The 24445-nt window shown below is 44.8% G+C and overlaps 1 protein-coding gene across 1 annotated transcript in view; it reads left to right on the forward strand.

Annotated features, from left to right (window-relative positions):
- Nucleotides 1-24445, forward strand: part of ITPR1 (inositol 1,4,5-trisphosphate receptor type 1) — a 413260-nt gene that overhangs the window by 242410 nt on the left and 146405 nt on the right. The window contains exons 34-40 of the mRNA XM_045285628.1: nt 2306-2431; nt 4593-4721; nt 8928-9048; nt 11084-11268; nt 15072-15220; nt 16392-16503; nt 21617-21649. Coding sequence (XP_045141563.1) covers nt 2306-2431; nt 4593-4721; nt 8928-9048; nt 11084-11268; nt 15072-15220; nt 16392-16503; nt 21617-21649 — 855 coding nt within the window. The remainder of the gene's footprint in view (nt 1-2305; nt 2432-4592; nt 4722-8927; nt 9049-11083; nt 11269-15071; nt 15221-16391; nt 16504-21616; nt 21650-24445) is intronic.

Consider the following 24445-nt stretch of genomic DNA (forward strand, 5'->3'; position numbering starts at 1 on the left):
TGCCAATTTAATAGAAGAAAGTATTCTTGCTTTGAGGGAGTACTTGAGTGGAGGCCCAGACATTTACTTTCTATTGAGCCCTTGGTATCAGCTCTTTTTAATGTTAGCCATTTTAATTATTTTTTTTAATGCAAAATTCAGTGACATTAAATACACTTGCCACGTTGGGAATTACCCATTCCCAAAGTTTTTCATCCTACCAACTAGAAACTCATTGCCCTTCAGCCATTCTCCCTGAGTGTCCAAGGGTCACTAATCAACGTTTTCTCAGCGTTGGGAGCCCTGCGAGATTGGAGCTTTTGTGTCTGACTTACTGCCCTTCGCATAATTTTTCAAAGCTCATTCATGTCACTGCATGCATTCCCTTGTTCTTTATGCTTCAGTAATATCCCATTGTATATTTAAAAAATTCCTCCAAGCTTTTTTTTCTATTAAGCTTTCTTTTTTCCATATTATTTAATAATGAAATACTAATCATACAGTTTGTAGTTTATTCTTGTATATTTTATGATATGAATCTTTATATTTTAAACTATCAAACTGTAAATATATTGGTATATATGTGTGTGTATATATAACATTGAATCTATGTAGTACATTTTTATATTATAATTTTTAAAAATTAATACAATCACATGGTTCAAATATCAAAAACCATAACTGACTAGAGGAGCCTTCGTGGCACAATGGTTAAGCACTCTGCTGCTAACCAAAAGATGGGTGGTTCACACTCCCAGCAGCTCTTCATGGGAAAGATAAGGCAGTTTGCTTCCATAAAGAGTTACCGTGTGGAAGCCCTGGGGGGCATTTCTACTTTACTGAGGGTTGCCAGGCGTCCTCGATGACTCGGGCAGTGGTTTGGGCATAATGTGTTAAACCATAAAAAATTGAATTTGTCCCCCCTATTTAAAATACTTTATTCTTATATATATTTATAGTAGTTTGCATATAAACACATAATACATCTCCCCTCGCCCTCTTTTTAACACAAGGTAGCCCTGTCAGTATGCTGTGCTGTGTGGAAACCGCTATTTTCTTACCACAGCAGTCCATAAGGAGATTCCACATTCATTCTCCTGGCCCTGCAGGGCAGTTCTAGCCTGCCCTATGGGTCGTTCCACGTCAGCATCCACTCCATGGCAGTGAGTCCTGGGGGTGTCGTGGTATTTCATGTTGTTCATTGCTTTGAATCGGTGTGGTTCTGCGAGATTCTGTGTGCGTCAGAAAAGAACTGCACTTCATAGGCTTCTCATAGCTTTGACCTTTTGTAAGCAGAAAGCCACGTCTCTCTTCTGAGGCACTTCTGGGTGGCTTTGGACTGCCACTCTGGATAGTTAGCCATTCGTGCCACCAGCCACCATGGAGGAATCTCGTATCCACTGCCATCAGCCAATTTCTCTTCAGAGGAGATCTGCTCATAGGGTTCTGGGACTGCAGATCTGTGCCAGAGCAGAAAGCCTCCTTTTTCTCTTATTTTTCACTGCCAACTGTGCGGTTAGTAGCCCAAGACTTACCACATTGTGCCCAGGACTCTGGGTATTTCACAGTGGTTTTAGTTTCCACACGGTTGATTAGGAGCCCTGGTGGCATCATGGGTTCCGTGTTGAGCTGCTAACTGAAAAGCCAGCAGTTTGAAACCAGCTGCTCGATGGGAGGAAGGTGAGCTCTCCACTCCATTTACAGTCTGAGAAACCCATAGTGGCAGTTCCACCCTGTCCCATAGGGTAGCTATGAGTTGGGATTGACTCAATGGCAGTGAGAAAGAAAAAGCCATTGATGACCAAACAAGATTGATCCCTTTTGCATGGGTTTATTGGATATTTTATATATATATATAAAAATATTAAAAATTTTAAATATATATATTTAAAAATACTGGATCAAATTATTTGACTAGTTTTTTTATTGGGAGATCCATCTTATTTGTATTAATCTGAAAGAACTCTTTCTTGGTTAGATCCCTTGCACATATCTTTTATCAAGCAATGTCATTTAGCTCTTTTAATGATGTGTTCTTATGAACCAAAATTTTAAAATGCTTATGTCAAATTTTAATATCTTGATCTCTATTCATGTTGTTTATGTCATTCTTTACCTTGGGGTCGTGAAAGTATTCTCTCCTTATGCTTTGTGCTTTTGAATTTCATAGTTGCTGCTTTTGAATATAGATAAAAACCACAGAGATTGAACTGGCGAAGGGCAGTGGGAAAACGATCTTGCCTATTTTCAGTATTAACATGAGGCCAGTAACCAATGCCATGCATGGCAAGTTTTTCTCTCAGAAAAGCCCGATTCTGTCTTCCAGGTTAAGATTGCGTACATCAACTTCCTGAATCACTGCTATGTAGACACTGAGGTGGAAATGAAGGAGATTTACACCAGCAATCACATGTGGAAGTTGTTTGAAAATTTCCTTGTGGACATCTGCAGGGTAAGGCTTTCTGGAGCTAACGAGAGAGAAAGAGAGAGAACATGGTTGTATGATTGGAACTTTGATTTCTTTCGCAGTTTTTGTTCTTTCTACTTTTTGCTCTTAGCCGAGAATAGATTCTAGTTTTCTAGTTATCAAGTTTCAGGGAAGATATGTTATTTTGGGTTTTTATTTTACCCTTTATGGATTGCTTGTGAAATAAGATTGACAAGGTTTTATTTTCCTTGGTAATACAACCTGTCTTCAAAGGACACCTCCTTGTACGTGAGTGTTTATTTTCTCCTGTAGGATTGCACAGTGCGCATCACTCTTTCGTCTGTATTCTGACCCCGCCGTCGACGTGGGCTTCAGTATATTCACTTTGGTTTTGCCTTTGAGCGTAGTACTCCCAAGGCAGGAGGTATGATGTAACACAACACACCATGGGTTTAATCTAAGGTTTTTGGTGGAAGAATTAGGGAGGGAGCAGGAGACTAGGTTCTTGAGAGAATAGTTGTGAGATACATTAATGTTTCAGAAATGTGATGATGCTAAAGAGGAGAAAAAGCACACTTTATACCATCATAAAAGGTGGCATTTTCTGCCTGACATTATAATTACCAGTGCCCGGCTAGGGACCGGCAGGAAATGATCCTCTTCCTGTGCACTGTGTGTGACAGGACTTGGTCATGAGTGCCATAGACATATTGTTACTTCATCTCAAATTCCACAGTCTCTTAATCCCATAAATCTCAGGGTTTACAGTGGGAGGCTTACTCTGCTTTCAATCAGACATCAACAACATTTTTCTGAAAAAAAAAAGTCACATAATAAATATGTCTCTGGCCTTGTGAATATCTGGTCTCAGTTCCAGCTAATTACCTCTGCCCTTGCTGTGAGAAATCAGCATAACAATATGTACATGAACGAGGATGACTCTATTCCGATAAAAGTTTGTTTATGAAATCAACCACTGAGCTGTGTCGCTGGGCCTTCTGTTATTAACCATCACATAAAATTGTTTTGTAATGCTACATAGCTAGTTACAAATTTCATTCTGTGGGTGTGCCTTCAAACTGCCCAGTAGTGAGCTCAGAATGGGATAGTCTGATAATAAAACATGATTTAAAAATAACATATTCTCTAAATCTGACCTGTCCAGTCTTATTCTAAGCAGCAAAATTAAGTAGAATACAGGTGAAATCTAAGATCTCTGCTCATCCCACAAATGTGTATATTCAGTTATTCTGAGTCACAGCCCATTTCTTTGAAGTGCTGTGTATCAGTAGTATGTTTTATTGATTGGAAGGATGCTATAGAATGTCATCTAAGGACTTCAGTAGTACAATCTGCTTGCCTGACCAGGATGTATACAATCTGCTTGCCTGACCAGGATGTATACAATCTGCTTGCCTGACCAGGATGTATACAATCTGCTTGCCTAACTAGGATGTATATAAATTTGCTTGCCTAACTAGGCTGTCTACAATCTGTTGGACTAGGATGTATACAATCTGTTTGTCTGACTAGTATGTATACAATCTGTCTGCCTGACCAGGATTTCTATAATCTGCCTGCCTGACTAGTATGTTTACAATCTGCTGTTTAACATGGGCTCTTGCCCATGACTTACACCAGATGAATTGATGAAGCAGAGGGTAGTTTACCTTTAGGGGAGTATTAAAGCCCCCTGCCTCTTAGCACCTCCTGAGGATTTAGACTTGGTACACCTGGGTAGAAGTGATGGCCTTGTAGCTCTCACAAGAATGTTGTGTGATTCTGCAGCCATGATTTCTGAGTGTATGTGTTTCTCTTTTCCCATGATTTAATTGTCTCCTAAGGGGAGAAAGTCCTGGGGCCACAATGGTTATGCATTCAACTGCTAATTTCAAAGTCAGCAACTTGAAACCATGGGAGAAAGTCAGTACTTTCTACTCTTAAAAAGAGATGCCTCTTGGAAATTACAGAGGCAGTTCTGCCCTGTCCTGTATGGTTGCTATGAGTCAGTGTCGGCCGATGGCAGCTAGTTTTTCAGGGGAGCCATGCTGACCTTTCCCTTTCATTTGATGGTGTGGCTAAACCCAAAGTGGCAGTCCGTGGACATGGGAAAGGCCATGGGTGTCAGTTCACCCGTGCTGTGCAGGTTTGGGGGTCATCTCTGACGTGTCCAACTGTCCTGCAGGCCTGTAACAACACGAGTGACAGGAAGCACGCAGACTCCATCCTGGAGAAGTACGTGACTGAAATCGTCATGAGTATCGTCACCACTTTCTTCAGCTCACCCTTCTCAGATCAGAGTACAAGTCTACAGGTAAGGAGTAACAGTGCAGACCCAAGGGGCTTGGTCTTCAGCTGTGGGGGAGCTGGAACGAACTTGAGACAGGAGCCTTCTGCAACGCATTACAAACAACACTCTCTCCTGTGGGGGGGGAGGGGGGGGCAGCTGCTGCACAAGCCTGTGGAGAAAGGAAGTGTGCCTCAGGATGTTTCCCTACACTCCATGTTGTTAATAGTTTTGTGTTTTAATTTTCCTCTTATCACCACCATCAGAACCCTAGTGACATAGTGGGTATGCTTTGTGCTACTTGACCACAAGGTCAGAAGTTCAAAGTCACCAGCTGCTCCATGAGAGAAAGATGGGACTGTCTACTCGCATAAAGAATTAGAGTCTCGGAAACCCACAGGGCCAAGTCTACCCAGTCCTATAGTGTCGCTGTGAATTGGCATCCACTAGATGGCAGTGAGTGAGTGTAAGATCATCATCATCATCAGCTTCAATCTTTCAGTGTTTTCCTGGAGACCGATAGTCATCTTTTACTCAGTTAAGAAGTTGAACTAAAATGCCGTATTGCCACCATGCTGCATTCAGAATATCTGCAACTAATAGCATTTTCCAACTGGGAGCTTGTTAGGTCAGAAGCATGTGAGCTATTGCGGGCAAGAATGCAGTCTTCACTAATCTGCTAACCCTGCTTAGTGTCACGGGGGTTGGACTTACATCTCCTGTTATTGAAGTGACCATCACCATGGCAATGCCCATTGTCTAATAGATCTTGAGATGGTATTGCCAAACCCAAAGTGGCAAAGTCAATCCATCGAATTAATTGGAAAATAATCAGACAGGTTTTTGTCTTGATAATGAATCTTTCCTTCCTATTCTTCCTTACTCTGAACCAGATTTTGACCCTGACATCAAGCTGACGTTACCAGGGAAACGAGTCTTCACCATCAATGTTCGATGCTGTGGAAAGATGCAGGGTGTATACATACATTTTAGAAGATAAAGTCAAAGCTTTTTGTTAGGTTTATATTTTAAGAGGAATTTCACGAAATACATTGGATACTTTTGTTCAGGCTCTCTATCTTGTGTTGCTTTAGTTCCACTCTCCCTTATCTGTGACGTGGGAAAATGGAGAGCATGGGTTTGGTTGTATTGCATTAAGGAGCCAGTGGAATGACTAGGAAGTAGCTGGACATGACAGCTGAGGAAGGAAGAGGAGAGGCTTCATGGTAGGACAGAGTTGGGCCCATACTCAGGTCTGTGTTGGCCACCAAACTTCAGAGCTGTTTTTCTTATATGTCCCCTGGAGATAATCTTCTCAGCCTTGGAAGAAGCAGAGTTTATATGTGTGTGTATATGTTTGTAGTTATGTAACAGTATTTTTTGCCACTTACTCCAAAAGCAGAGACAATAGTTACGAAGCACCTGCACTAAGCCATCGAGGTGACTGTGACTCTCCAGGATAGAGTAAAACTGCACCATGGGGTTTCTGCACCTGCGGTCTTTACAGGCCCAGACTCTCCCAACCCTCTCCTGCACCGAGTGCTTAGCCACTGTGCCACGAGGGCTCCTGTCATACACAGCCGGAGCGTGGTTATTAACAAGTGCCAGCTTGCACTCCTCCTCCCTGCCAGACTGAAGGCTTGATGAGGGCATAAAGGATGCTCACTCTGGGCCCTGAAGTTAGCTCAGGAACTGGTGTTGCCTCAGAAGTTGCTGGGAGTTAGGGCTCATCCACATGGCAACCTCCAGGGATTCCCATTCCCCAGGCTCCCTCTGCTCCCGTCCTCTGCACTTGGATAGCTGTGGGGACCAGGACAGAAAGTGCTCCCTGAAGGAAGAAAAAGATCCTTCTTGTCTCTGAAAGAGGCACAGTGGGAGGAAAATGGGCTTTTGGCATCCAAAGCCCTGATGTCAACCCACTGTTCTGGGTTCTTTCTTTGAACCTCCCTGGGCCTCTGCATTTTGTTTCAGGGTGGAGAGAATGCCTGTGTCATGCAATTGTCATTGGGGCTCCAGCATGAGCAAGCGTCAAAGTTTCTGGCACGCCACACGCATTTCACAAATAACAGTTATCTGAATGATGATGTTTACAATGTTTGTTTACAATGATGAGTTTCTGGTAATTTATTATTGTCTGCTGCTGCTGCTGCTACTGTTGTTATTTTAAGTGAGGACTTGCTAACACTTTTTCACCCCCTAGCACTTTCTTCCCACTTCCACCCCCACTATCTCAGAAACCTCTCCAGAGAGGTTTTCAATGCTTTTTAAAATTCTCTAAGAATCAGCTCCCTACTTGGTTTTCGGAAGGACTAGGTCAGTCTCTCCCTCCAAAATTAAAGTTCACCAGAAAGAGCTCATCAATTGGAATTATCTTTACTTGCAGATCCAGCTGCCCAGATCTAGATAGCTTTGGGATGATGACTAACATTATAATTTTCAAATGAGGTCAGAAAGTCAATGTCTAATTGATTAAGCAGAAGTTTGAGGGCTCTTACTTTGAAATGATTGCAGATGTGTGCCTTCAATGAGAGGCCTAAATCCTACCCCAGTGTTAACGTCCACACGCTCACCCATCGTGCGTGAATGAACACCAGTGCAGAGCTGTCAGAACTGTCTCTGTCATCATGACAAAATTGCTGCCAACACAGAAGCAAACTGCATTGAGCCATGGCCCACTTGTCAGTTGGATTTTGCTGATTCTACTCTCAGGAAATATCTGGAGAGAACTCCAGTGACTGTGTTCCAGTCCGGCTTGTTTTACAGCCGAGTTGAAACCAACGCTCAGCAAAGGGAGACTCTTATCAAGCCCATCAGTCACTCAATTAGAGATTTTCTTAAATTGGATATTAAGATGAGTGTCTAAGACAAGGATGAAAGTTCATTTACGAGGCAACCTCAGGAGACAAGAGCAGAGGACAGTTGCTGCTGGTCAGCTCCGCTGAGTCCATTCTGACTCGCAGTGACCCTACAGATCACAGAAGGACACACTGCCTGGACCGCCACCCTCCTCACAGGTGATCTTAGGTTTGAGCTCCGGGTGGCAGCCACTGTGTCAATCCATTTTTTGAATGCTATACCTAGACTAATGTAAATGCCTTCCTTTTCTCCCGGTCCTTCCACTGTACCAAGCATGGTGTCCTGAGCTACCAGCCCAACTCCCCCTGTGGGCCACTGGAGCAGCCCCTGCAGGGGAACGTTGGGAAGGAGTGGAGAGGGAATATGTGTACGGGGGAGCTTCTTCTCGGCCACTTCGGCCTTTCATGTATCTTTTCATCCTACACATCCCCTCTGTATGCTGAGCAAATAATACAAGAAACCAAAATATGGGAAGTTGAGTACTGCATTGGGATCAGAAGACAACTCATTGACAATCCTGCAATGTGCAGGTACCACACAGCCTTATTGGCTGGCCGTGAAGAGGTCTTGAGGTGCTTAATGACGAAATCAAAGTTGTCACTTTGAGGACTAAAGTGCCCTTGGCCTAAGTTATGAGCTTTTCAATCGCCTCCTATGTATGTGATCACGAGTAAGGAAGACAGAGGACTCAGGGGCTTGCATTCTAATGTTGGTGAGGAACGTGGCAAGGCTTAATTAAGGACTGCCCTGGAAGAGGGGCTGTCAGAGTGCTCCTTGGCGGTGAAGATGGTGAGGTGGATGCTGGGCATGTGAACAGGAGAGACCAGTCCCTGAGAAGGACCTCCTGCTTGGTCGACTTGAGGGTCAGTGGAAAAGAGGAAGACCCTCCACTGGATGAATGGGCACAGTGGCTACCAGAATGGCCTCAAACACGGGCGGACTGGGCAGTGCTTCATTCTGCGGGGCAGCATAGAACTGCTGTGAGTCACAGCTGACCCGATGGCACCGGATTGCAAAGACAAACCGTTGTCTGGGAGTTGGGAATGTTATCGAGGGTTTTTTTCCAAAGCAACACACTCCCAAGAGTTCTGAACTGCCCAGAGTCACACAGCTAAGTTGGTTGCGGGAGGTGAATCTGTCTTCAGGCTTTGAGCGCAGTGCTCAACTGGGTAGTCAAGTCTAGGTAGATAAAACCGCATTTGTGATGAATAGGACTTAAACTGCTCCTGAGGTTGTCTTCCTTAGCCAGGCTACCTCTGGAATCCAGCTCTTGACCAAGCAGCCCTGCCCCACCTCTGCTGAAGGATACGTTAGCCCGTGGCTGAGAGCAGCAAGACCCCTGATCTGTCCTCAGTAACCCACTCTTTGTACCTGCAGACTCGTCAGCCGGTCTTTGTGCAGCTGCTGCAAGGTGTGTTCAGGGTGTACCACTGCAACTGGCTGATGCCCAGCCAGAAAGCCTCTGTGGAGAGCTGTATCCGGGTGCTCTCAGACGTAGGTAAGAGATTGTGGGTTGGGTTTAACATCATGATAATCCCCTAACACGAATAACCCAGAGGAAACAAACCCACTACCCTCGAGTTGGCTCTGACTCATCGTGACCCCAGTGCACGGGGTGGAACTGCTCCGTAAGTCAGCAGACAGCCTACCTTTCTCCTGCAGATCAGCTGATAGGTTCGAACTGCCCATCTTGCCCTTAGCAGCCCAACACATAATCCACGACACTTCCTAGGTCACACAGATTTGGGCGCTGGGATGTTGCAGATCATGAGAGCCAAGGTCTTTTGATCCCAAACCCTTTCTCCTCGACTACTTTCTCCCAAAGAGCCAGTGATGTCACAGAATAAGAAGGCCCTTAAAAGCAGGATTCCATGTTACCTGTTAGGTAACTCTGGATAGGTCCGAGTGCTGCCCCCGATCCATGGCCCTGGGAAGGCCCTTGTCTAGGAGACGTATTTGTTTCCTCCAGCAAGTGTATATGAAAACTCTTCTTCATGCAAAGCACCTGCCGCTCTCTCGGGGAACCCCCTTTATCTGATCAGTACACAGTTATCCGTTTCCACCCTGCCCATGCCCCATCTCTCATAAACTCACTGTCATCAATTCCAACCTTTAGTGACCTGAAATCCTGTAGGACAGGGTACACCTGCTCTTGTGCATTTCTGAGACTGTAACTCTCTATGACAGTATCCAGCCTCTCCTTTATCATGGGGAGCGTGTCAGGGTTTCGAACTGCTGACCTCGGGGTTAGCAGCCCAATGCATAACCACTATGCCACCACGCAGCGTTAAAATGAAGTGATGGAAATTGCTGCTCCTTCACCCTGACTTTATCAAATTTTATCACGTTAGTCTTTTTCTCCCCATAAATGCTATGCCAGGGGTGAACTTTCCACTGACAATGGAGAAGAAAGACATTTACTTGCAGAAGCTACTTAGACCTTTGTAGACAGTGTCTGAGGATTCCTGGATGTCCAGGGTTAAGCTTGCAGCTGCGAATGGAAAGAAAGGTAAGTGGGTCAAGCTACCACCACTGTAGGAGTCGAGATCTACTTCCATAAAGATTTACATCCTTGGAAACCACGGGGCAGTTCTACTGTCTGATCGGTTTGCTGTGAGCCACAATCAACTCCACAGCAGCAGATTTGGACCTTAACTGGGAAACCAAACCAAGTGGGCCTCTTCGCTCTCTTTAGAGGCTGCTTGGCAAGTATGAATGTATTTGTCAGGGTTGTTGCCAGATTGTAGATGCATATGATAGATATTTGTATTATTTATATGGTAGTATTTGGCAATGATATTTTTGTAAGGCTTTTGAAGTTTTGTTTCCTATATGTTCATGATCTGGTAGCTCAGAATCAGGGGCCTGGTAGAAAAATCCCTCTACTTATACCCAATAGAGTCCATAAGGGGTGCTGCTGGTTAATGTGCTCAACTGCTATAACCGAAAGGTTGGGGGTTTGAGTCCGCCTCAGAAGAAAGCTGGCAGTTTAATTTGGAAAGCTAGCCATTGAAAGTCCTGTGGATCACAGTTCAACTCTGGCCACACGTGGGCTTGCCATGATTTGAAATAACTCACTCTGAGCATTAAGTTTTGTTACTTAGTTTGGAAATGCATATCCAAGGGCCCTAGTTTCTAGCTGTGACAGGGCATCCTGTGCTGCTTGTATTTTTTTAAATAATAATTGTTTTTGTTTTTTCTAAATTCCCCACTTTTTAGGTTACACTGTTAGGGGCAGTGATGGTTTAGTGGTGGGCCTCCCTTGCTACACAGTCCACCGGTCACTGGGGGCCTGCTTGTTGCTAGGACACCCAGCAGGTTTCAGTGGTGTTTCCAGACTATCGTGGACCAGGAAGAAAGGCCTGGTGATCTACTTTCTAAGAGTTAGTTAGGAGAGCCCAGTCTGATTCCGTTATACATGGGGTCTCCTTAGCCAGTGCTTTCTCAATGACAGCTGGGCCTCCCACATCAAGTCTGTCTCTAAAGCATTTCGCACAGAATGCTCAGCTCATGAGGCACCTTCCTCTCTGCAGCTAAGAGCCGGGCCATCGCCATCCCCGTGGACTTGGACAGCCAAGTCAACAACCTCTTTCTGAAGTCCCACAACATTGTGCAGAAAACAGCCATGAACTGGCGACTGTCGGCCCGCAATGCTGCTCGCAGAGACTCTGTTCTGGCTGCATCCAGAGACTACCGGAATATCATTGAAAGACTGCAGGTAACACCTAGTGCTGAGCAAACACACTTACCTGGCTCCAGGTGGTTTCTGGACACAGCAGGGCTCCCGAGATTGGCCTCAGGGAGATGTCAGTGTGGTGAGTGGACAGTCAGAAGTAGCAATACATGCACACGCCCGTGAGTGGGGCTGCTTAGGGAGAGGAAGTCTGACAAAGCTGTGCTTTATGCAGGTTGCTTCCCCATTTACAGATTTCTTTATGAAGAATGGGGCATGTGTTCTTGTTAGAAAGAGATATGCAAAGGGGTGCTAGAGGCTGCTGAAAATAAGGACATAGAGCTGCATTTTCCCACCGTGACCCTGGTTAGCCTCCTGAGTTAGGAGGTAAACAAATATCATGATGCTGGAGAGGAGATTTTGTGTCCAGATGAGCCAAATGAAACGAAAGCATTATGAAATCGCAGTTAGCTTGTACCCTTTCATCCTTTGTGCCTACTAGGAGACCGCCTCTCCCTTTGTTAGGGGGAGAGTATCAAGAATTAGATGAATGTACAAAACTGGAACAGCTCCCTTAACATGGACATCTTTTCCAAACACACTCCCTCGTTATTCTCTTATAGGTAGTAGTTCCCAGGCTGCAGTTTGTGCATCCTAGGTTGTCAGGACGAATGTGCAATAGGTGATGGGAAATGTAGTCTTAGGGTATATGGCTTGGGTTCAGAGCTGGACTCAACTGCTTAGAAACAGTGTAGCCTTGAGGAAGTTGCTTAATCCCTCTGGACTGTAGTGTCCTGGTTTGTAAAAGAGGATAATGGTAGCAACTCGCCTAGTGGGATTGCATATGCGAGGACCAAAAGAGTTGGTTCACATTTCAGTTAATTACATCTCTGTAAGAAATCACTCTGAAACTCCTGCACTATCTTTTTCTCTTCTGGAGGTAGACTGACTTAGCTCAGTGTATCTTGCTAAGGATTGCTTTTGTGGTTACAGTAGGGTGATAACTATTTGGACTCATCTTGAAACATTCTCAAGTTGGGCAGTTGATACCAGTTGTCACTTGGGATCCCAACTGAGGTTGAGTGAACCTCCTCATGTGGTCAGGGCTTCCTCACAAATGACGGCGGGTTCCCAGTATGCGTATCTCTGCAGAGAGCCCAGACTCAGTTGCTCAAGGCAGTCACAGGCTCGAGGAGGAATGCCAGGTGTCAGGAAGAGTGTGCAAGATTTGTTGTGGCTGTCTGTGGTGCGGACACTGGGATATACTAGCATAGCAGTGTTCAGGGACTGCTGTGAAAATTACAGCTTGTATTTGTTGTGTTGTTACAACTGTGGCTATAATAACAGTTATGATTAGCTGTAATCACCAAGCCTCTGGGAGGTTGTAGAAGTAACCTAAGGAAGATGAGTTCAGCAGTGCCCTCCTCTGCCCCCTGCTGGGCAGTAGAGACAGGGTGGTGAGAAAAAGGAAAGGTTCTCTGGCTTCCTGGCATCTCAAGTGCTGGAGGGTAGACAGGTGTCAATCAGTGTGGCTCACGGATAGGGCCAGAAGGGACAAACGCTGGAGGGGAGCATCGGGCTATGTGGAGTTCTGATGAGGAAACTAATGTGGAACTTTGGAGGAGGGCAATTAAGGAAGGCTCTGATGAGAAATGACATTTGAACCATGATTAGAAGGAACAAATGCACTCATTTAAAGGGAAGAAGGCAGTAGGTGGCTCAGTGATAGAAATCTCACCTTCCATGCAAGAATCCAGTGTTCGATTCCCAGCCAGTGTGCCATCTACCTGTGAAGGCATGTGTGTCACTGTGAGGCTGAACAGGTATCGGTAGAGCTTCCAGACCAAGCTGGGAAACCATCAAGAGCAGTGAGCAACAGCACAGAAAAGATCAAGAGGGAGGGAGGGAGTATGTGGCAAGACATTAGGACAGAGAGAATAGAGCACATGTAGTGGCCCAGGAAAGCTAAGTGTGGCTGGGGAGGTTCATACACTAAACAGTTGGTACACTAAGGCTCCTTGGCTCCTAATGAGAGAGGGTTCTGACTCCACGATGTGTTTAGAAAGAGGAGGGACTCTGGACTCAGCGCCGTGTGAACACAGGGTTTTCTTACCAGTTAAAGCAAAATTAAAAAACTCTGCCACCAAACACCCCCGTTTCTTAGGCTTTTCTTGGACTTGTTACGGACCCTCTTGAGTGAAATAAAATGCATGTGACTGGCCCCGGGGGCTTTACAGGGTCTTCATTCTCCAGTAATTTCTTGTCTGAGTCTCGTCGCTATAGACTGCCCAGGAGAGCAACAGTTGGCGCAATGCAAGTATCCTGCCTCGCAAACCAGATGCTTGCACGTTGTCTGCTATCATGAATCCCTGTGCAGAGGCCGCTCAGTTCACACTAGGGAGCACTGCCCCTGCTCATTGCTTCCCCATCTTTGTCTGTCTGTCGGCCGCCTCAGATTGCCGAATGTCAGACATTGGACAATACAATGCAAATCAATTGCAATGCAACTTCAAGTCTTGCAAAAGATGAAGGATTTTATGCAGTATACCAGTGTGGTGGCACAACTGTTTGCACTGAATACAAATATAGCACCGCTCAATATAGGACCAGTCTGGCTGAAGAGGAGAAAGATGTGTGCTTCCAAAGAGGAAGCTGATGAAAATACTGGTGAAACTGATGAATTTATTAAAAATCGTTCATTTTTACTATACTGTGAGCATCAAATCTATTAGTGTACTGTCCACAGTCATGCAGAAAGTTGTACCCCCCACCCATACACAATTCAACATTTGATTTATTCTTCATTCATCTTAGACAGTATTGTGTGACTATAGTTATCTCCTCAACTTTGTTAAATGTAGAGTGAAATTAACTTAATATATTTTTCATTTGATTTTCCAAGTTAATGACGAAGCAATTGATTATCGATCATTCCCTGTGACCTTTGGGTCTGCCACTAGAGAGAATGCGATTGAAGGGCCTGCTCCCTGCATATCTCTGCGGTCGCCCACGTCCTCCTGTAGTAGCCGGTGTGCTAAGCTCGGTCTCTGTCTTAGACAAACCATGCCGTATATCTGGCTTTAGCATCTTTTGAAGATATTTTCTCATCTGTTTTCTGCCATTTGCCTTTATATGGTGTGTGTTGTGTTGTTTTTGCTGCTCTTTCAACTTCTCTCTCTGTTTTCCTTTCCTACAGCTATGTGTTTTGCATTTGAAGACCATCATGCTATCAGGGTACATGTATTTAGCATGTTGATATAGCATGTTCATTCATTTGTGTTCTCATCTGTATATGACTTTTCTATGTGTAAATCATACTCATTGTAAAATAACTTGATAATACTGGAAAGTATTAATTATTTAGAAGATGCTTAGAACCACCTGTAATCCACTAGCCAGCAATAAGCCATCATCATGTTTTAGTCAGACTTGTTATATAGCCTGTAGATAGGGACATGGTTTATAAAAAAAGGATCATGTGGTCCATACTTCGTTTAATCATTTTGATATTCATATCACAGACATCTTGCCATGGTGTGAAATACATCTATTTTTGCCTCCTATTTCAAAGCATATGGAATGATCCAGAAAGTAGCATAAGACCATCTCAAAAGTAGGGGTGGTGGGCATTTTAGCTTCTTTTAGTAATTTTGTTTTCTGCACCGGAGGCTAATGCTTAAGGTAACCATTGGGGGACTTTTTAATAACTCGAGACAAATGCCAGACGGTGCTGCAGTTGGCCTAACCAGTCGAGCCTGTGCGTGATGTCGTAGTCAGAAATAGGCGTCCTTGCCCTCCCTTTGCACAGCCTGCAGCAGGGCCGCTGACCAGCTGTGCTTCCGTTCCAGGACATCGTCTCGGCGCTGGAGGACCGGCTCCGGCCCCTGGTGCAGGCAGAGCTGTCTGTGCTGGTGGACGTGCTCCATCGCCCTGAGCTGCTGTTCCCCGAAAACACCGATGCCAGGAGGAAGTGCGAAAGCGGGGGCTTCATATGCAAGTAAGCGGCCTGTCCCTTTGCAGGGGACATGGTCCTGGGTTTTAACTCTGCGGGATACATGGGTAGGTGCTAGAGCCCAGTTTGGACCTTCCCAGAGTAAGTTTGTAGCAGAATCCTATTTCACCAAGACCAAGTGGGCTGCCCCCAAAGTTATTTTCATCTTCCATTCCTCTGGCCTGGAGCAAGTCTCCGCAGCACCCCTTGTGTTACCAACCGAGAATCACAGGCCATGTATGCTGCAGACAGACCCGGGGCCATCCACCCTCCCAAACTTGAGCCTCCTGAGCTCACCCACACCACACGGGCTGGTCCTAATCCTGGTGTAGCAGCTTAGTTTATGCTTGGCATTTCCCATGACCTGAAGTCTCCATTTTTATTTTGTTTTTAACCATATCATTTGTTTGCTTTGCAACAATTTCATTATTTTCTGGACCCTTCTAAGCATTCATCTGTGGATAGGGAAACTATGTTTCTGCCCCATCCTCAGGAAGTTTTTGTATTTCCCCCCCCACATGACTGGCATAATTTTTCCATGTCCCTAGCAATTCTCAGTGGATAAGTAGCCATACTTTTTAAGTGACAGGTTTGGGTGGCCCTCTGACTCCTCCCTCTTCTCCATTGTATATGGTGCCTTTAGGACCGGGTAAAGCTACCCCGGTGAGCTTCTAAGATTGTATGTCTTTACTGGAGCAGGAAGCTCTGTCTTTCTCCCACATGACAGCTGGTGGTTTTGAACTGCAGACCCACCGGGATCTCTGAGTCGGCATAGGCGCAATGGTAGTGAGGTTGTATGTGGTGGAAGGAGCCCTCGTGGTGTAGTGATTGTCGGGCTGCTAATCACAAGGTCAGCAGTTCGAAACCACCAGTCCCTGCTCTGAGGGAGAAAAATGAGATTTTTCTACTCCTTTAAAGAGTTACAGTCCCCAAAACCCACAGGGCCAGTTCTCAGTAGCAGTTGGGTGTTTGTGTTTGCTGCTACAGACCAGCAGGTGTCACTATTGAGACAGTCATTGAGTGGCCTCAGTTCTGCGACTGTCCTAAAGAACATTTATCCTGGGAACCTGTAACGGATTTTTGTCCATTGACTAGATGCCAAACATAAGTGGCTTGCGAAGTTTTCAAGACGTGAGGGCAATGTCAGGTATATCATCCGCGGTCCCCTCCCTCCCAGGTTAATAAAGCATACCAAACAGCTGCTCGAAGAAAATGAGGAGAAACTCTGCATCAAGGTGCTTCAGACCCTCCGAGAGATGATGACCAAAGACAGAGGCTATGGAGAAAAGGTACCACTTTTCTGGTTTTGAGTGAAAGCCCTGTTTTACCATGAAGCTGAAGTGGTGCCTCAGAGTCCACTTATTGTTGATGGAGAGGTTTACTTTTCTTTGAAAAGCCCTTTATCCTGCCCCTAAAGGTAACTAAATCGTACTCCGTTGAAAGTCAGAAATACTTAGTCCTGTCTTATAGACTGCTTGCCACATTAGCTAATATGTAATATCAGAGAAAAAGTAATCACACGATTTTCCGTCTGTATCAATTTCCAATGAAAATGCAGAGTCCTCTTGCATGGGACAGTATGCATTCTTGAGTTTGGGGTTCCAGGTCAGCATACTTGTGGGTTTACTCACTTCTGCTTTTAGGTACGATGTTGCACAATCCTCCTTGTGGGTCCAGAAACTGCCTCCAGTTCTAAGTGGAATGAAGGCAGGGCGGCACGTAACCACTTCTAATTGAGATTGTGAAACTCACAGCCCTGCGACCTGACACCTCTGCGCACGTGCAGTGAGCAAGGACGTGCACAGGTGCTGCTAACACCCAGGATTGGGTGACAGTGGGACAAAGGCAAGCCCGTGGCCTCACCTCTCTGCTCCCAGCAAAATTAAGAGCCTGTTATGGTGAATTTACATTCATACTACACACGTTTGCATTTGAACCTAAGAATTGCTTCTCAGGTTTTTTTTGTTTTTTTTTTTGCCATCCTTCTAACTAGATAAGCACACAGATATCTCAGAATTCCCAATAACTCATTTACTCCACTCTCTGACAAACCCTTGATAAGTAAACCACAGCTTTCCTGGTACAAGAGAATGGTGAAAACCAGGTTATTGCACATATAGAAGTCTTGCTTTTACCATGCGTGATATTTCTTCTTAGTGTTAGAGCAGTTCAGCGTAGGAGAAGTCTTAGATTAAAAAAAGGAAGAAAAATACAGAATCCTCATTGCGGTACATATTCCTTCCACTGTCCCTAAAGCACAAGGATTTTAACTGTCAATCTTCTCATTTAAGTCCACAAATTAAACAATGATTGAATGTTGACTAATTAGAGAACAAGTTCCTTAGTGGGAACTTTGTGGAGGAAACTGTGTGTATAAAATCAGGGAAGATTTTATAAATGGAAATAATACAAGCAAAGAACACTGGTGCAGAAGATTTCAAAGGGTGGGTAGAGAAGACAAAGTAAAGTATTATACCAAGATATAAAAAGACATTCCCCCAAAGGAAGAACACGCTCAGCTGATCTCAAGCTAAAATAATTGAATAAAAATTCAAATCTCATGTTGCAATGTTGAAGGATTCAGAGGCAAAATGTTGGATGGTGTAGGAAGCATCAGAAGAAGATGGGAGAATTACAGTTACTGTACCAAGGAGAACTGATCAGCATTCAACCATTTCAGAGGTAGCCTCTGCTCAGAATTGATGGTACTGAAGGAAGATGTCTAAGCTACCCTGAAGACACTGGTGAACCACAAGGTTCTAAGAATTGATGGAATACCAATTGAGGTGTTTCAACAAATGGATGTAAATGCTGGAAGCACTAACTTAGTTGTGCTAAGACTTGGAAAGCAGTTATTTGTCTAACTGACTAGAAGAGATTCGTATTTGTGCCCATTCCAAACACAGGTGATCCAACAGAATGGGAAAATTATCTAACAATATCATTCATATCGCACATAAGTAAAATTATGCTGGATGTAATTTTAAAATGGATGTAGCAGTACATTGACAGTGAGCTGCCAGAAATTCGAGCCAGATTCAGAAGGAGACATGGAACAACTGGTCTTGCCTACATCAGGTGGATCTTAGCTGAAAGCAGAGCATTCACAGAGATATTTGACTAGGCAAAAGCATTCATTCTGTGTGCCCTAACAAATTATGGATAACACTGCAAATAATGGGGATTCTGCTTATGCAGACCTGTACATAGACCAAGACGCAGCCAGTTGAACAGAACAGGGGTGGTTTAAAATCGGGAAGGGTATCCTTTCACCATACATATTCAGTCTGTAACCTAACAAATCAAGAGAGAGAGGCTGGGCTGTATGAAAAAGAGCATCGTATCAAGATTGGAGGCAGACTCATGAACAACCTGTGACTGACAGAGGACCAAACCTTGCGTGCTGATAGCTAAGAGGACTTGAAGTACTTACTGATGGAGAGCAAAAAGGACAGCCTTCAATTTGGAGTACAGTGCAATATTTTTAAAAGCCCAAATCCTTACAATTGGACCAATAGTAAAACATCATGATAAACAAAAAATTGAAATTGTCAAGGATTCTACTTTTCTTGGATCCACAATCAATGCCATAGAAGCAGCAACAAGAAATCAAATGACATATTGCATTGGGCAAATCTACTGCAAAAGATCTCTTTAAAGTGTTCAAAAACAAAAATGTGCCTGTAGGGACTAAAATGTGCCTGCCCCAAGCCATGGTCGTGAAGGTACCAAAGGTTGCCAGAAGATTGAACAAATTTGTCTTGGCAAGACTACAACCAAACTGTTCTGTAGAAGCAAGAATGGTGAGACTTCATCTCATGTACTTTGGACATGTTATTGGGATGGTCAAGTCCCTGGAGACGAGCTCCATGCCTGTTAAAGGGCCAGAGGGAGAGAGGCAGAACTTCAATGACATATATGTACAAAGTGGGTACGATAATAGAGTCGAACATAGTAATGTTTGGAAGGATGACGCAGGGCCAGCCAGGCAGTATTTCCTTCAGTTGTGTAGGAGGTTCCCATGAGTTGAAACCAACTGGAAGACACCCTGATACAGATGCAACGTAACCAGGTGACCTTTTCCTGGTATAGGTACCTACCTAGGTTTTGCTTAAGAGAGACAGGGAGAGAAGAGAAGGTGGTACGGGATGAGAGTATTTGTTCAAAGGAATATACTTGCCAAGCAAATAAAATATAACCATTTGTTTCACAAAATCTTTATTTTAAAACATTTCGTAAGCTCATTCAAGCAGAAAAAGAAATGTTTTAAAACGATGATTCTAGTACAGAAGGTCACTGTTCCCATTAAAATGCAATCTACCAAAGAGACTTGGCTCTCTTTGCCCCTGTGGGGCCTCAAATAGAATTTTAAAAGATAGAGGTCATTATTTTCTCTTTTTGAGACTCAGCTCCTTTCCATAACCAATGCACAAGGGAGTTTCAAAAAGTTTGTGGGGGGAAAAATCCTTGTACCTGTCATTTCCATTTTCCTATGGACTTTCTGAAACCCCTTTGCATTTAAAGTGAACACTTTCTGAGGAGGGTATTCTTGTGTTGTCTCTGCTCCACTTCTGGCAAATATTACAAATTAGTATAGAAACCTTATTTCTTAAATAAGCATGCTTGTATGCTGTAGAAATGTATCATCGTTCCCCTTCAGCTTTCTCCCTGTAAGATGGAAAGTAGAATTGTTAAGAGTTCACTGAGTCTCTGTTGCTGGCTGTTAGTGCTTCTCAGGGTGTTAGGACCTCTGGGAAGTTTGCTACGCTGTGCCCTTTCCCCACCCATAATGCCAGCTAAGAGAACATTGAGCTCTTGCCTGCTAGAAAGCTCGAGAGATGACAGAGACCGGGCACTTACGGCCAAAGCTGAAGACCATCATGAAGGAGGAAGTCAATCGCCAACATTCAGAATGATTTCTAGAGCCCTCAGTCAAGTCCCACTTGAGCGAGGGAAGAAATGAGCCACACTCAAGCCAGAGAAGCTTGGAGGAAAGATGGCTTTTCTTTCCAGAGTGGTGGGGACTGCCCTTCTCTCTTGATGAAAGCTGAAGTACCATAGGTGAGTCTGAGAACGGACCAGGAAGACCTTGTCAGATGGCATGCTAGTCAGTAGCTCCAAACCCCTAAAGCAAACACCGGCCGTGCTCCTGGCTCAATGCTTTGACTGTTGGGAAATGCTGGTTCACCATTCACATCAGCTGGACTTTAAAAACAATTCTTATTCCTCTCAGACTGGCACTTAGGATTCACAAAGGCTTTTGAAGATGCTGTCGGTGGTTTACTTGCTGTCCCTATTTGACGGAAGAAGCATGACATACAGGGCAAGCTAACTTCTTCAAGGTGGAAACCACCAAGCTAAGGCACAAACCTGTCTCCAGCAAACCAGTTGGCTGGAATTGATAAAGTAAATGAGGTTCTTGGGGCCAAGGACACAGAGCAAGTATCCTGATTTTCCTATAGATTAGCTGTTAAACTGGAACTTGTCCCATGACTAACAGACCCCTCCCCCAGGGGAGGGCCAGGATTGACTGCCCCAGTCCTGAAGGAATTGCAGCATCACCGCATCCAACCCTGCTGATTTCCAGTGCTTTCCCTCCCCCCCACCCAGGACTAGTGTTGCTGATAGGAACTTAAATTTGCCAAATGGACTAAATAGTAACGATGCATAATAAACATCAGTTAAGAATCACCTCTCTCTTCCCTTAACAAGCATACTTGTGGTCAGTCCTTGTTCGTTTGTTTTTCTTGGACTTGAGGCTAGAAAATCCCTTTACTTGTTACTAAGCCCATAATAGCGCTAATCACCATAGGGGAAGAACGTGGCTTCTTTTCTTCACCAGCAGCAGCAGGATTAGGCTTCTAATCTTTGGATGCTGCTTTGAGTCAGAGTCTACTTGACGGCATAGAACAAGGACAGTGGTTTCTGTGTCGGCCTTAGCACTTTCCGCAGTAGAAGCTGCCTCTGATGTAGCCCAGCTGGAGGGGAGCCTGCATTTCAGACTACCATGGAATCAAATATTGGAGGAAAGGAAGACCTTGCCCTATTCTCAGTGGGTTCTTTAGTTGTCCCACCCTCTTCTCAGAAACGATGGTCCTTGTGTGGGATACTGCCCTTGCTCACCAGCCGGTGAGTTTACTTTCATGCCTGTGGGAGAGCGTGAGGGCGCAGTGCTGGCCCTGGGGTTCCGTTATGTAGCTGCCTCCCGCCTGTTTGTCCCACTGAAGACTTCTGCTCTCGGATGTCACTGTGTACCTCCTGAGCCCTTTAAGTAGCTGGTCACCATTGAACAATGCTTTAACCGGAGAGAGTCAAGAATAGTAATATATATGTGACAGTTATAACGCTCGGCTGGCTTCCTAACCTCTCCTCTTTTTTCTCTCCTTCTTTTCTCTCTTCCAGCTAATTTCCCTTGATGAATTGGATAATGCTGAGGTCCTAATTTCCTTTTTTTCTTAATGTCCCATGGTGGTGTGCCCATGACCCTCTCCTGGTCTTCTGGTCTCCACAGTGTCTCCTCGTGTGTGACTGTCTGGCATACCTCCCGGGATACCTGTCTGTGTTAGCATTTCCCATGCGTGTGTTTGCTCTGTGTGCCCTCTGAGATCCCATCTGCAGCTAGAGAGAGTTTTCAATCAGTCCCTGTCTAGAATCTCAACTGAATTTGTGGTTGTTGCCGGTCATAGCTCTGAAACCGGCTTGTGTCGAGTTTCTCTATCTGTATGTAATGCACGGGAAATGCACACTGAACTGGGCCACTTTGGCGGTAGCAGAAACGCTGCTACACTCTGCTGCAGGCCAACACATACTGAGTGTGGATGGCCTTTTAGACTGCTGCCAAAGTGCCCTGTGGATTCTAAGATGCCCAGCTGCAGGCCCACCCATGGGACTGGGGATGTACTTCATCCATAGCTTTGATTCTAGGAGATCTGTCTGTAGATCCAAACACGGAAACCTAATTCCATGATTTCCGTTCTCAGGCCTCACATACATGTCACTTCAATTCGTATCACCTCTTTGGTGAATGCACGTCAACATCCCTTTTCATGTTTTCAGGGTGCATTGCCAGGTAAATGGCACCAGAGCATTTTTGTTAGTTGATTTGGGAATGAAGACTGTACGTAATTGAGGCTGTTTGATTGGTTGGCAGATTGAACAGGTTGGAAAATGAATTTTATATGAGTTTTAAAATTCACTTTTTGGGTCTAAGGGGCCCTGGAGGCATAGTGGACTCAGCATTGGACTGCTAGCAGCAAGGTCAGTGGTTCAAACTCACCAGCCCCGCCAGTTGCTTAGGGGAAGGAAGAAGAGGATTTCTGCTTCCATAAAGACTTTATAGCCCCAGGAACCCACAGGGACAGTTCTACTCTGTCCTATACGGTTGCTGTGATTCAGAATCTACTTGGTGACAGTGAGTTGTTTATTTGTTTTGTTTTTTCCTCTCCTGCTGCTTTGTTTTGGCAGGCCAACTCATAATACCTTCTTTGGGGTAGGACATAGCTACCAGATAGGATATCATGTCCACTCAGTACCTGCCACTGTGACACCAGAAATACGAAGGCATAGTGTAGGCACTTAAACAGTTAAAACAGAAAGCAATGGAGTGGCAATAGGTTGGGCTCGGAAATGGCGCTCACCGAGATGCAGTGACTGCTCCTGGCCTGCACAGCTGGCTCACGGCTAAATTCGGACTAATCCTCGCTCCTCAGCTCCTGGGTGTACTTGATGATTGATCTATCGCAGCAAATTCTGCAAACACGGAACTCTCCTTATGTTAGTTGGGCATGAACTGGAACGGAAGTCAGGCTTCTAATAGAAGATGACAAGGACAAAAGACTTGGGTAATTCCGTTAACTTCGGTGATCTTTGCTGTTCCGGGCTTCTAGGCGATTGGTGTGCCCCGCAGAGTGCATACTGTGCTGTTACTGACTGAACCGTGTCTTCCAAAAAGAGGTGTTAGGAATTCTCAACTCTATGCTTAGGGTTAAAATTCCATTTGGGCATGGGTTCTCTGTTGTGTGCATTGGGCAGGATTAGTAAAGGGCCTGGTTCCCTAAAATCATAAATATCGCATTCTGGGGGCCACTGGAACACTGGGGGCATGGTGGGGGGGATGCAAAAACATGTCTACACCCTATTCTGGGTTATGGACTATAGCAACAGTTCTCAACCTGTGGGTCTCAATCCCTTTGGGAGTTGAACGATCCTCTTTCACAGGGGTCGCCCGATTCATAACAGTAGTAAAATCACAGTTATGAAGTAGCAGCAAAAATTATTTTTAGCAAAAAAAATAATTTTATGGTTGGGGGATCACCACAACATGAGGAACTGTATTAAAGGGTCACGACATTAGGAAGTTTGAGACCCATGGGGCTATAGGATAAAAGTTTTTCATTGCCAGTGGGGGCTGTAAGTAATTTGTTGTCCTCTGAAAATGGGGAAATAGGCCAAATAAGTTGGAGAACCTATTGTCTAGGGTGTATCCTCTTTTGAGATATCTAAGATATAAAGTAGCCAGCAGCCAGGATGGGGCCAAAGAGAGACCCAGCCAGGTGGAGATCCCCTAGGAGTGGAAGAGCAGAAAAAGAAACAAAGATTCCCTCTGAGCCGAGACAGAGAGAAGCCTTCGCTTAAAGCCAGCTCCCTGGATTCAGACCTCTAGCCTCCTACACTGTTTATTAAAGCCCTATCATTGTGGCATTTCTGTGATAGCAGCACTAGAGAACTGAGACGTATGCTCAGTATACACACTGGCATCCTTTTCCTACCTGAAGTGTGAATGCCTGGCGGATTAAACGAATGTGAAATATTGAGGCTACATTTCTCTTTGCTTAAGAACAAACTAAGGTGGAAAAGGAAAGCCTTTCCTAATCGGAACAGAGTCTGCATTGCTATTAATAACACTGTTTTGCACCCTAGTAATCAGTTGATGTGTTTGTTTGCTCAAGATAGAACTTGGGTCTCCTAGCTGGGAGTTTATTGCTTGCTTATGGAAAGATTCCACAGTTGGAGCAGGTGTGTTTATAATTATACTCTAGGAAATTGAATACTGTCTGTTTATAAAAGGAGAAGGTTCTGGCAGCCACTTGGATTCTTTGAAAATTCCCTGAGGAAGCAACTGTGGATCCCCTCCTCGTTGTTACCCTTAGCAACAGTCAAAGCCCTGGGACACCAAAGCCCTGTCTCTCAGCCCGAGGGCTATTGAATGTGCTGCAGCCCTCAGCAGAGATG

Source organism: Echinops telfairi, unplaced genomic scaffold (genome assembly GCF_000313985.2).
Source record: "Echinops telfairi isolate 266 unplaced genomic scaffold, ASM31398v2 ScPeMD7_7474;HRSCAF=8512, whole genome shotgun sequence".
In the NCBI taxonomy this organism is placed as follows: domain Eukaryota; kingdom Metazoa; phylum Chordata; class Mammalia; order Afrosoricida; family Tenrecidae; genus Echinops; species Echinops telfairi.